Below are 12765 nucleotides of genomic sequence, written 5' to 3'. Positions count from 1 at the left end.
TCACTGATAACCTCACTACCCAGTATTTTGTCTCTATACCTGTATCTATTAATATTTACTCAGTATATTTTATCAAAATGTGATAATACTACATATATTATTTTTATAACTTCCTCTTTTTATTTAATGTCTACCACATAACTATAAAAAGCCTACATAATTTTAATAGCCTAAGAGTATTTTATTAAATCTTAATTTATTTATCCAATCTCATGTTATGGGGCACATAGGTTATTTCTGGGTTTTAAATATTAGAGATGATGAAGTGGTGAGTGTCTTTGTGAGTCATTCTGATGCCAGATATGATGAAGGCCTTGTGCTGCTTAGTGCTCAGACTACTCTAGACAATACTACACTACAAATTTGTCCACAAAGGGCTGAATGGTACATGTTTTCAGGCTTTGTGGGCCATTTGGTCTTGTTTGCTGCTATTCACCTCCCCCATCATAATGTGAGAGCAGCCACAGGTGATACGTAAACAAATGAGTGGAACTCTGTTCCAATAAAACGTTTTTTAAAAAAAGTAACCTGGGTTTCCCTGGTGGCGCAGTGGTTGGGCGTCCGCCTGCCGATGCAGGGGACACGGGTTCGTGCCCCGGTCCGGGAAGATCCCACATGCTGCGGAGCGGCTGGGCCTGTGAGCCATGGCCGCTGAGTCTGCGCGTCCGGAGCCTGTGCTCCGCAACGGGAGAGGCCACAACAGTGAAAGGCCCACATACTGCAAAAAAAAAAAAAAAAAAAAATTAACTTATTTTATTTATTTATTTTTGGCTGTGTTGGGTCTTTGTTGCTGTGCATGGGCTTTCTCTCGTTGCAGCGAGCGGAGGCTACTCTTCGTTGCGATGCGTGTGCTTCTCATTGCAGTGGCTTCTCTTGTTGCAGAGCACGTGCTCTAGGCGCACGGGCTTCAGCAGCTGTGGCTCATGGGCTCTAGAGCGCAGGCTCAGTAGTTGTGGCACACGGGCTTCGTTGCCCCGTGGCATGTGGGATCTTCCCAGACAGGGAAGCCCTGTTCCAATAAAACTTTATTTACAAAAGCAGGCAGGGGGTGTGTGGACAAATTTGGCCCATGGACTGGAGTTTGCCAAACCCTGCTCTAGAGGCAGCACAGATCCTCTGGCCAATTACATCTTGGAGATTTAATGAAGAGCTGGGATTTGTTTTTTTTATCTTGATGATGACTATATATAGTAGAATAGAATTAATCTGTTCCTTTGTTAATTGATGAGCTTAAGTTTTGGTTTGTCCAATTAATAGTTCAAAGGAAAAACCTCATATTTTGAGAGTGCAAGAATATAAATGGCCAAGTGTGGCCACCTTTTCAAATGAGAAGCTTTCAATATGTTTGCCGTATACACTTTTACATTCAAACAAGGGGAACTTGACCATTCAGACCTTGGTGTCAGATGTTCTGTGTCCGGAGGGGAGAAGAGACAGTAACCCTTGACTAAAGCTTTGCAGTTCACATTCGGGAATAGAGGGATGTTGGACTCGGGCTTCCTAATGCCCCATTCCTCATGCACAACACAGTTTTGAATTAAGTGCAAGCGTATTTAGGTATTTTCAAATCGTGTGTTTCTTTCATGTATAAGATCAACATGGTTTGCAAAACATGGGTTTGCAGGGCAGAGGAACATCCCATTTAAAGCCACTCTTGTTCTGAGCTCAGGTGTTATAGATGAAAAACAGTTCTAAATCCCATTTGCACATTGATGCCCTCTGTGGCTTAGGTAAGTCTCTTAGTGTGGGGTTTCTTAACCAGTAATCTGTTAACTGGCAGCAATCCATGGAAAAATGCCCTTAATTTATTGTGAGTCACAGCTTTTGAGGGTGAGACACAGAATCCCAGAACACCAGTGGCCTAAGTAGAAAGATTAAGGGAATATTACAATTTCACAATATAATGAATCTGGAATTTTCAGGTATCAAGAAAACAAAACACCAGTTTGTTAATTCATTGATAGGACTTCTGGCCCAAGGGGGTAGAAGAGTTATGGAACAACAACTTCAAAGTGGTTGCTTGGTTTAGTAACAAGAGATTAAACCCCTTTCCTCTAACACAGTGGTTCTGAACAGAGGGTGGGATGGGGGATCAATTTTGTCCCTGGGACATATTTGGCAATGTCTGGAGACATTTTTTGGTTGTCACAGCTGGGGTAGGGTGTGTGCTATTGCCATCTAGTAAGTAGAGGCCAAGGTTGCCGCTAAACCTCCTACAAAGCACAAGGCAGTCCCACAACAAAGGATTATCCAGCCCCCAATGTCAGCAGTGCTGAGGTCAAGAAACCCTGGCCTAAGACAATGATGTGAAAAGTGAACTTGGTTAATCTATATAATGGGGTCTAAATTAGAAAATCCCTGAGTTCATTGTAATGCAGCACTTCCCTTCCCCCAGGATTTGGTTCTTATTTTGAAAACTTAGGCTGAGAATTCAGATTTCTACTTCATCTACCTATACTATGTTTGATCAAGAAAATGGTTCCTACTTGTATAAATTTGACACACTCTGTTGCCTAAAACTATTGCCAAACATTATTAACATTTTTTAAAATTACAATTAAAATGTCATCATGATATCATTAGCTTTAGAACACTTTAAGAGCAATCTTCCAAACAAGACCCATCTCAGCAGGATTGCTGTAGTCACTGCATTAGCTAGAGGTGGTCTTGACGTAGGAGATTTAGAAAGCAGACCGCTCAGCATTTGTAATAATGGTGTTTTAAATCAACACCAGGCTGCTTATTCCTCGGCTGCTTTATCAAGAGTGAATGGAGAGGATACCCATACGATGGAATATTATTCAGCCATGAAAGAGAAGGAAGTACTGACTCATGCTATGATATGGATGAACCTTGCAAATTTTATGCTAAGTGAAAGAAACCAGACACAGAAGGCCACACATTATGATTCTATTTCTGTGAATAGGCAAATCCATAGGCCCAGAAAGTAGATTAGTGGTTGCCAGGGGTGAGGGAGAAGGAGAATGGGGAATGGCTGTAACGGATAAGTGCGGTTTTGGGGGCTGAGGAAAATGTTTAGGAATTAGATAGCTGTAATGGTTGCCTAACCTTGTGCATATATTAAAAACCACCAAATTGTACAGTTTAAAATGGCAGGTGTTATGGTATGTGAATTATATCTAAATGTTTACAGTGCACAAGAAGGAAAAAAAGGATGAGTGGAAGAAACACTCCTTGTCCTTTCTTTTGCCCACCGGCAGCCTCTTTCACTCCTGTCACATGGGGAAAGACAGGCCCGCAGTTCTCCACGCTCCCATCTCAGGCTTTGACCTTGTGGTTCCGACCAGAGTCATGGTCTTCTGGTGGCTCCCCAAAGCTCAGGGGAGACACTTGGTCTTGCTCTGGCTCCATCTTGCCCCCTGGCTGGTTTAGGAATAGAGAACTCATCCTGGCCTGGCTCACTTCAGCGGTGCAGGCCTCAGAGCTGCTCTGGATTTTATAAGTTTACATTTTCGCACCGTCCTTTTTTAAAAAAATTTCCCAGAAGCTGCTTGACTTTCTTTTTGTTTCCTTTTGCTCATCCAGTGGTTGATTCTTTAGCTTGGGACTAATTTGAATAATTCAGAACAGTGTTTTACAGGAAGTATCTAAGTAGTGGGTTTTAGAGGAAGGATGGCGTGGTGAGTGTAAAGTGAGAAATGTAGTTTGTCACAGCAGGGGACACTGAACAGGAGTAAAGGCAGGCTCTGGAGAAGGAAGCAGAGTAGCAAGAAATAATTTAAGCCATTAATAATTTAATAATTAACTAAAGAGAAGAGAGTAAATAAGGGTGTGAGAGATGGGCTGGTGGTTTACTGGGGAGGTTTAAAATTATAGGGAAACCCACGGCTCCTCTGTGTAGAATAGAACCTACTGTTTGTGCCAGCTTATGCTGAATAAGTACATTATGCACTAATTCTCAAAATAACTTTTTTTTTTTTGCGGTACGCGGGCCTCTCACCGTTGTGGCCTCTCCCGTTGTGGAGCACAGGCTCCGGACGTGCAGGCTCAGCGGCCATGGCTCACGGGCCCAGCCGCTCTGGCATGTGGGACCTTCCCTGACCGGGGCACGAACCCGTGTCCCCTGCATCGGCAGGCGGACTCTCAACCACTGCGCCACCAGGGAAGCCCTCAAAATAACTTTTTGAGGTAATTGGTGGACTCTCTATTTTACAGATGAGGAAACTTAAGCTTGGAGAGATCAGGTAACCTGTGTAGGCACGAGGCAGTCATATGAACAAGTGTTTCCGCCTCAGGACAATTTTAGGTTTACACCTTGACCCTCAGTCCCCAACGAATGGGATCTTTGGTCAGGGCTGACAGTTTAATAGAGGAATATTTGGAGCCCAGGGAAAGTCCAGGGACAGGCATGGAGCCAGGAGGTGAAAGTCAGAGTCTGAGCTTGGACCTTGGACTGTGCAGAGCTGGAGGCCTCATGTGTTCACTGTGACGGTAGTGAAGAGATCTGTAGCTTTTCATCTTTGCATTGAACAGATTAGATGAGAGTTTGCTAGCAGAAACAAAATTCTACCCTAGAAGTGTTACAAATCAACTGTTGCCTTTTGATTTATGTAGGAAGCCGAAAACTGGAATATTAATGCTGAACATGGGAGGCCCTGAAACCGTTGGAGAAGTTCACGACTTCCTCCTGAGGCTCTTCTTGGATCGAGACCTCATGACCCTTCCTGTTCAAAAGTAAGATACATGTAAATGCCTATACTTATCCATAACCTGTGCAGTGCATTTTGCCTTCCATGTGTCTCAGTTCTGTAGTTTAAAAATAAATAAATAAATGGTTTTAGCGCACATCTGGTAGTGCTAGAGCAGCATTATTATTTTCTATTAGTTATGAGAAGGCTATGATGTAAGAAGAATTGTAGGGGAGAGAGAAAGCAAGTTAGAGAGGATTCCCCTTGGGCCGTTTCCTCCCCAGAGCTCTGGAAATTGCAGCAGTCTGGACACAGCTGAAGGAGCTTTAAAGATGTGTTTGTACTTTGTACTTAACTGTCTAACACTCAGGGAAGCAGTGAGTATTATTCATTCGTGCTGTGAAACTGAGTTCTTGCTGTCCTTCCCTTCCTTTCATTCTTCCTTCCCTCCTTTCTCTTCTTCTTTCTTTCTTTATTTTTTTGAGGTATGATTGATATTTGTTGTATATTTTGATGTATATGACTGAGTTTCACAATATCTTTTTTTAAAAATTGGAGTATAATTGCTTTACAATTTTGTGTTAGTTTCTGCTGCACAGTGAAGTGAGTCAGCTATATGCATACACATATCCCCTCCCTCTTGGACCTCCCTCCCACCCCCCTCCCCTATCCCACCCATCTAGGTCATCACAGAGCACCCAGCATAGGGTTTTTTTTTTTAAAATTTATATATGCATATGATAAAAAATTGCAAATAGTTAATAAGTGTTTATAGTAAAAAGCAGGTGTTTCTTTCCCCTTGGACTCCAGCCTCCCACTTACCCACCCCGGAGGTAAGCACTGTTAGGTCCAGAAATAGTCCAGGCACATCCAGGTGTATATATACATGCACACACACACACACACACACACACATCCCCCCCTTTTTTTACACAAACGTGAATGTACTTATGTACATCATTTGGCACTTTGCTATTTTTTTTTGAAACTTAATTTTTCTTGGAGATTATTCCAGAACAGATTATATAGATCTGGCTCATTCTGTTTTCATGACTGTATGGAATTGCACTGTATGGTCATACCTTAATTTATTTAACCAGTGCCTCACTGACGGACACTTAGATTGTTTTCAGTGTTACAATGAACATTCTTGTGCATACGTCTTTGCTCACGTGGGCAAGTCTATCATAGGATTAACATGCATTTTCTTAAATAAGAGGGCTGCACGCTGCCTAATGTCTTGTATGTCCTAGCTCCTATTAGGTGCAGGATCCAGAGGTGGTAAGTTAGCAGCTAGCACACAGCCACGTGCTCTGCACAGGTGTCTGGGCTCCTGAATCTTCAGGGCCTGCTGCTAGAACAGCTTGTAGGGCAGGGTGGATACTCCTCAGAGACTGTCTGGTTCTCTCTAATCTGGGCCGAAAGAGCAGGCTGGTGTCAATGACCTCGAGCTTCTGTTTTTAAAGGCTTGATCTTAATAGGCTCTTCTTAAAATTTTGCTTATCTTATTTTTCTTTTTTAATTGAGTAGAAAATGTTTCTGAGGTTGCTTAGCTGGAATAAAATGATTTCAATGTTCAATGATTTAGTAAGCTGGGACCATTCATTGCCAAACGCCGAACCCCCAAAATTCAGGAGCAGTACCGCAGGATTGGAGGCGGATCCCCCATCAAGATGTGGACTTCTAAGCAAGGGGAAGGCATGGTGAAGCTGCTGGATGAGTTGTCCCCGCACACAGGTATGGTGTTTCTCAACTCACATCTCACTAGGTTTGTTCTTTCAAAGTATAGGTACGAAATTCACAACACTGTTGGAAGCCAAATGCAGTTCTGGGTACCAGCAGCTCTCGATTTGCAGGGGTTCCTACATGATGCCCGGCCACTGAACTCAGTTCTTGTGGCATTTTCCTTTGTCCCCAGATGTATGCCTTTTCTATTACTTCCTTATGTTACAAATAAAAAAGCTAAAGTTTTGGAACATTAGTCTCAAAAGGAAGTTGGAGGTGTGTGTTAAATTGAGCTGGATTATAAGGAAGAGGCCACCTACCATGAAAAAAACGATGCATACATCATCGTCCTGGAAAGAAATCTTTGGGAAATAGGTTGAGGCTGCTGCTATTGTTGTTTCTTTCTGTGTGGATGACTAATTTGATCAGCATTTAGAACAGAATTAGCTACCTGCTACCGCAGCCATGAGGCTCTAAGCAACTTTCAGCACCCGCTTTCAGCTCTTGGCAATACCATGATCATGAGTCATTTAAGTGCCTCATTGTGCATGGCACTAAAAAGAGGATTGCACACATCTGGTGACTGTTCTCTGAGCGCCTCTAACGCAAATTATAATGTGCTGAATGAAACATTAACTACACAAAGGACTCTAAGTGCCGTATTTAATTGCATTCAAGACACCATTGATTGCAGGACGCACCACTGTTTTTTTTTTTTTTTTTTTTTTTTTGCGGTACGCGGGCCTCTCACTGTTGTGGCCTTTCCCGTTGCGGAGCACAGGCTCCGGATGCGCAGGCTCAGCGGCCATGGCTCACGGGCCCAGCCGCTCCTCGGAATGTGGGATCATCCTGGACCGGGGCACAAACCCGTGTCCCCTGCATCGGCAGGCGGACTCTCAACCACTGCGCCACCAGGGAAGCTCACACCATTGTTTTTATATGATACGAAGACACAAGACCTCTGTCAGTTAATTTTAAGATGGTGTCTGTTGTAGACCAATATAAGGTGTTAAAACAAATACTGTGCATCTTAGGACACATGAAATGTGTTCATTGCAGACAGTTCAGGGCTCAGGATCAGGACAGTGTGACACAGTGGGGACCTTCACGGAGAGCAGCCCCGCTAGGCAGGACCAAAAGCGTTTCATTGAGCATCAGCTCGAGTTGCTCTCAGAATCCACTGTTTGTGTCACACACGGGACAAAGGGCTCCAGCCCTCGGCAGAGCATCTCACTTGGAAAATTGTTCAATTGTGATTTTGAATATTAGGTTTGCTCCCTGCCTTCCCTTGTGGCTTCAGGGCATTTCTTATACAGCTCAGCCACATGGGACGCAGTGTATCTTTTAAAATGTCGGGTGAGGGACTCTTGGCTGACCTCACCTCTCACCTACCTGATGGAGAACAAACTCTCTAGTCATGAACCGCTTATCACGATAAAATGTTTAGCGTGAACCAGATCTGCAGTTGCTATGCTGTCTTCGGTGGACGAAGGCGGCGGAAAGATGCCATTTTTCCTGTTGACGTCTTAATCTAGCACCCGTCACCATAAAAGCCCTAGTAGAGCTGTCAGCCTTGAAAAAGGAGTACAGATGCATCCTTCTTTCTCTGTGGTGAGACTGCTGGCTTGTCCAGACCAGACAGGCCAGCAGTGGCCTCTGCCTCCCTGGTTGGTCTGGAATGAGTCCCATGGAATGACCTGGATGTACAGCAGTGTCCCACTCGCTATCAGATACCTGGTGTTGATGACCCTAGGACATATCACCAGCCTCTGTGGCCCACGCTGGGACCCTCTGAGGCAGGCAAGTTCAATTCTGCCTTCCTCCTGCGTGGTAGGTGACCACCTCATCATTTAAGCAAGCCTGCTTTGGGGGTGTTTAATGTGGCCCAAGACCACCCACGCATTCATTCATCAGTGGCCTACTGAGTGCCCTGCGCTGGTCAGTGCTGCTACTCAAAGTTGAAAAACATGGTTTCTACTTACAAGAAGCTTCTAGTCTAGTGGGGCCTTGCTGCTGCAGGCCAGTCTGCTCCAGGGGCAGAGAGAAAAATCCTTTGAAGACTTATTGGAGGGATACCCTACAAAACGAGTATAGCAGCTGATGATCACACAGAGTGTGGATATAGGAAACAGGAAACAGTCTCAAAGTTTAGCAGGTTCTTTGGGGGAACTTTGCATTGAAGAGCAAGAAGATTACCAGATGTGGCTCTCGGGCCCCCTTGGGGCTCGCCCAGGTTACCCAGAAAGAAGTTTCTTGTTCTGCTGTTCATGCTTTGCTGAGTGGACCTGAAGCTCGGCAGTGAGGCCCCAGCTGCCACTGGGTGGGGCTAGCACTGGGTTCCCTCCCTCCCTCACCCCTTCCTGCTGCTTCTCCTTCCTGCTTTCAGGTTTCCTTTCTTTCTTTCTTTCTTTTTTTTTAAACATCTTTATTGGAGTATAATTGCTTTACAATGGTGTGTTAGTTTCTGCTTTATAACAAAGTGAATCAGCTATACAGAACACTCTATGACATAAATCACAGCAATATCCATTTTGACCCACCTCCTAGAGAAACGGAAATAAAAACAAAAATAAACAAATGGGACCTAATGAAACTTAAAAGTTTTTGCACAGCAAAGGAAAACATAAACAAGACCAAAAGACAACCCTCAGAATGGGAGAAAATATTTGCAAATGAAGAAACTGATGAAGGATTAATCTCCAAAATTTACAAGCAGCTCAATATGAAAAAGCAAACAACCCAATCCAAAAATGGACAGAAGACCTAAATAGATATTTCTCCAAAGAAGATACACAGATTGCCAACAAACACATGAAAGGATGCGCAACATCACTAATCATTAGAGAAATGCAAATCAAAACTACAGTGAGGTATCACCTCACACCAGCCAGAATGGCCATCATCGAGTTTCCTTTCTATTCATCTCTTTCTCATTCCTCCTCCCTTCTTATACTTTTTTTCCTACAAAATTATAAAGTTTACTTTTGAACTGTGTCTATTTGTTTACATGTATTTGGAAAAGTTCTCTTTAGTCAAAAAAAAAAAAGTGATGATTACAACCAGATAAAAATGTTTCAGACTCTCATTTTTGGGGCAAGTAGTTGTTGCTTGGTGGCCGGTATAGATATTTTGAGACTTGCACAGGCTCTGCATAGAATTACTATTGACTAGTTACAGTGCGTTACATGAGGGAATGTGACTTGGAGTTGGTTTCATGTAGTAATACTGCATTGCAGTCATTTAGTGGACACAGAGGGAAATAGATGAGAAGTGCAATCATTGCACTTCATGAAAAGTCTAAATCTAAAATACATTTTAAAAATTATAGTTTAGTTATATATGGCTGCTTTTAATGAAGCTCTAAGTAAGTGCTACTCAGTAAAATAATTTCGTTCTTTATTGGATGCAAAATGGGTTCATTTCAGATGGAGCTGGCTTCCCCATCCCTGGTTGTATGACGTCAGGCAAATAACTTACCCGACTAAACCTCATCTTGAAAATGGGGATGATAACAGAACCCAACTCGTGGGATCACTGTGAAAATGAAATAAGATAATCCTGAAAGGCATTAGCACGGTGCAGCATACATGATAAAAATTCAGGAAATGTGAGCTTTTATTATTCACCATTGGCATAGGGTTCATGATCTGATACAAATTACAAAGCATTATAATAACTTCACACCGTTCTCTCAAAGAATCATGTACGAATCAGACATTTGAACTATTGCATGTGCTAAATGAATGGACTGGAGATTAATGAAGTTTTACTGTTTAAAAAATGGCTTTTCTATTTGTTCCTTTTTTTACTTCTTTGTAGTTCTCACCCAGGAGTGTTCACCGAGCAGCTGCTCTGAGGGTGGACGGGGCTGGGCCAGCGAGTCCTGTGTTTGGCGCTCACTCTGGCCAGATGGGCTGCCCACCAGATGTGGTGCTAGATGACATCCAGGAGACTCCTTCCTCTCCCCGCGCTCCTGCGGGGGGAGCCAGGAGCCTCCGTGCATGCTTGTTAGCTCCTCAGGATAGACCCAGCTGGAGACAGTGCGTTGTCACTTTTTCTAAAATATGTTTTTGCAGGCCATCTTGAATTGGACCGTTTAGAAAGCATTATCTGTTCTTTCCAGAGTATTTTATCTGTCTCACTTTCAGATATGGTCACCGCCCTGCCTTTATCTGTGAGGGAGGCCTCTCCACCTCTCTTAGTCTGTAACATTTGAGGAACTCCCAGACCCCAGGCATTTAGGCTACAACTTTCAACTACCGGGCAGCTGAAAAGATAACGGGAGAAGCTGGTTGACCCACAGCATTCAGGGGACCTTACTGTGTCAATCTGATCACTGGATTGTCTCAAGATAGATAAGAAAGCAAATTCCACTTCAGCCTCAGCTCAGAGCACCAAGAGCTCCTGAAAAATGGACTTGATGATATTGTGATAGTTGGCAGTTTTAGCACGAACCACGTAATCTTTGAACAATCGGTCATTTGGAGTTTGCTTACAGGGCCGTGCCCTCTGGGGTGTTTTAACTGCAGGTCGTCCTATTTTATGCAAGAGACCAAAGAATTGGTAGCCTAGAAGGGACAGGCAGCTGAGAATGATTTCATTTGTATCCCTTCCTTCTTCTTTTTCTAGTTCCCAACTGGAGAATATTGAATCAGACTGTCCTTCCCCTGCACAGACATGCTTCTCTTCCCCTATTGATATTCTGCTTCTGTTCTTGGCAGCATGCTCCATTGATTCAGTCCCCTGGGTCAAGTTTCTGAGGAATGTTTTCTATATCTGTATCTATATATAGCACACACATATATACATATGTATAAAATATACACACATATGTATACACACACTCACAGAGAGAGAGACACACATGCAATAAATGTATTATCTTTTTCTTCACTTCAACCTAAATGTTTCATGTGGCAAGTTAGTGTCATGTTCTTAGTTGCAGCCCTGGCTTATGCCTGGACAGTAACGTCTTCTCAGGTTTACTATTACTTAAAGTTTATGTAGTGTATTTTCAACTTCATCCCTGAGTATAAGTTGAGTGTAATCCTATGAAAGGACAAGGAAATAAAACTGGGTAACTTTAGGAAACTTTCAGTTTTATGATTTTATAAATGCCTAAGAAATTGGTTGAGGATGCTTTTAAAATACAGGAGGATATTGGTAAAGTGATAGGAGAAGGAACGCAAAGATGTGCCCTGACTTGGGCCATTTAGGTGCCAGAATAATGATTTTTTAAATCCCACTTAGCGCCTCCAACTTAAGCATTGTTGTTGGTTTGTTCGTTGATTTGGTTTTCATATAAGTGAGGAGAATCATTGGAATCATTTGTTATTAGTGCACTTTTATCGAGTATCCCAGAGCTTTTATATAAACTAGGTGGCCTGGGGTCTGAGGGAACAGAAGGAGGGGACGTGGGTGTTGGAAGAGGCTGGGGGTGAGGCATGGAAGGAGCACAGGCTTTGGGGTGGGGAGACCCACGTTGCAATCTCATCTCAACCATCTGCTAGTTGTGACCTTGGGCAGGTTCATTAACCTTTAAGAGTCGGTTTCCTCATCTGAAAAATGGGGTTTAGATGAGAAAAAAAAAAAAAAGCACAATGTCTCCCGTGGTATCTGGTACATAGGAGGAGGTTATACTTTAAGGATAAATGCTCTCTGCTCTTGAGTCTCTCTTATCTCAGCCAAGAGCAGAGAATAAGGCCCAGAAGCTTGAGTTTTAAAAACCATATGCTAAATAAAGGTGTGTGTGTGAGAGGGGAGGTTGAACACAGAAAATAGTGATTAAAAATCCATATACTAGCAGAAGACTGGCTAAGATCCAAGGACTCTTCTAAACTCGCTCATGTTATCAGCATCATAGGAAATTAGGTTAAGTGTCTTTGTTCTGGACACTGCATTCTGTTTGGAATCTATATCAAGATGAATGCTGTCTCCACACATGCTTCCTAATAGCCCCTCACAAATACTACATCGGATTCCGGTATGTCCACCCGTTAACAGAAGAAGCAGTTGAAGAGATGGAGAGAGATGGGCTGGAGAGGGCGATTGCTTTCACACAGTATCCACAGTACAGCTGCTCTACCACAGGTAAGGCTTCTCTCTGACAGTGGGAGGGTAGATCTGGCCCTGGCAAAAATAACCAGGGAACCTGAGCGCGGAAGGAAACGATAAATCATTTTCGATTTGAATGGCAGGTCCAGTCTGTCTGTGTTAAACACGAGAGTTCAGGTCAGTCCGTTGGAAATCTCATGGTTCATCTGTCCCTTGAGTCATTAGCCAGTTGACTGAGAATTACAAATGGTGGGTGAAAGGCGGTGGCTTCCAGTGTTCAGTGCTTTAATGCAGCTGTATAATGGATCAGTAATGAACCTTAAGCTACTTTCTATGT

General features: G+C 43.2%; 1 protein-coding gene across 1 annotated transcript in view; it reads left to right on the top strand.

Moving 5' to 3' along the window:
- FECH (ferrochelatase) overlaps window positions 1-12765 on the top strand; it is a 35421-nt gene that overhangs the window by 6491 nt on the left and 16165 nt on the right. The window contains exons 3-5 of the mRNA XM_081251719.1: window positions 4576-4695; window positions 6238-6386; window positions 12330-12464. Coding sequence (XP_081107845.1) covers window positions 4576-4695; window positions 6238-6386; window positions 12330-12464 — 404 coding nt within the window. The remainder of the gene's footprint in view (window positions 1-4575; window positions 4696-6237; window positions 6387-12329; window positions 12465-12765) is intronic.

This window comes from Mesoplodon bidens, assembly GCF_964165515.1.
Source record: "Mesoplodon bidens genome assembly, chromosome: 13".
NCBI classification, from domain to species: Eukaryota; Metazoa; Chordata; class Mammalia; order Artiodactyla; family Ziphiidae; genus Mesoplodon; species Mesoplodon bidens.
The sequence above is the reverse complement of the archived record's forward strand: the minus strand, read 5'-3'. Positions and strand labels throughout refer to the sequence as shown.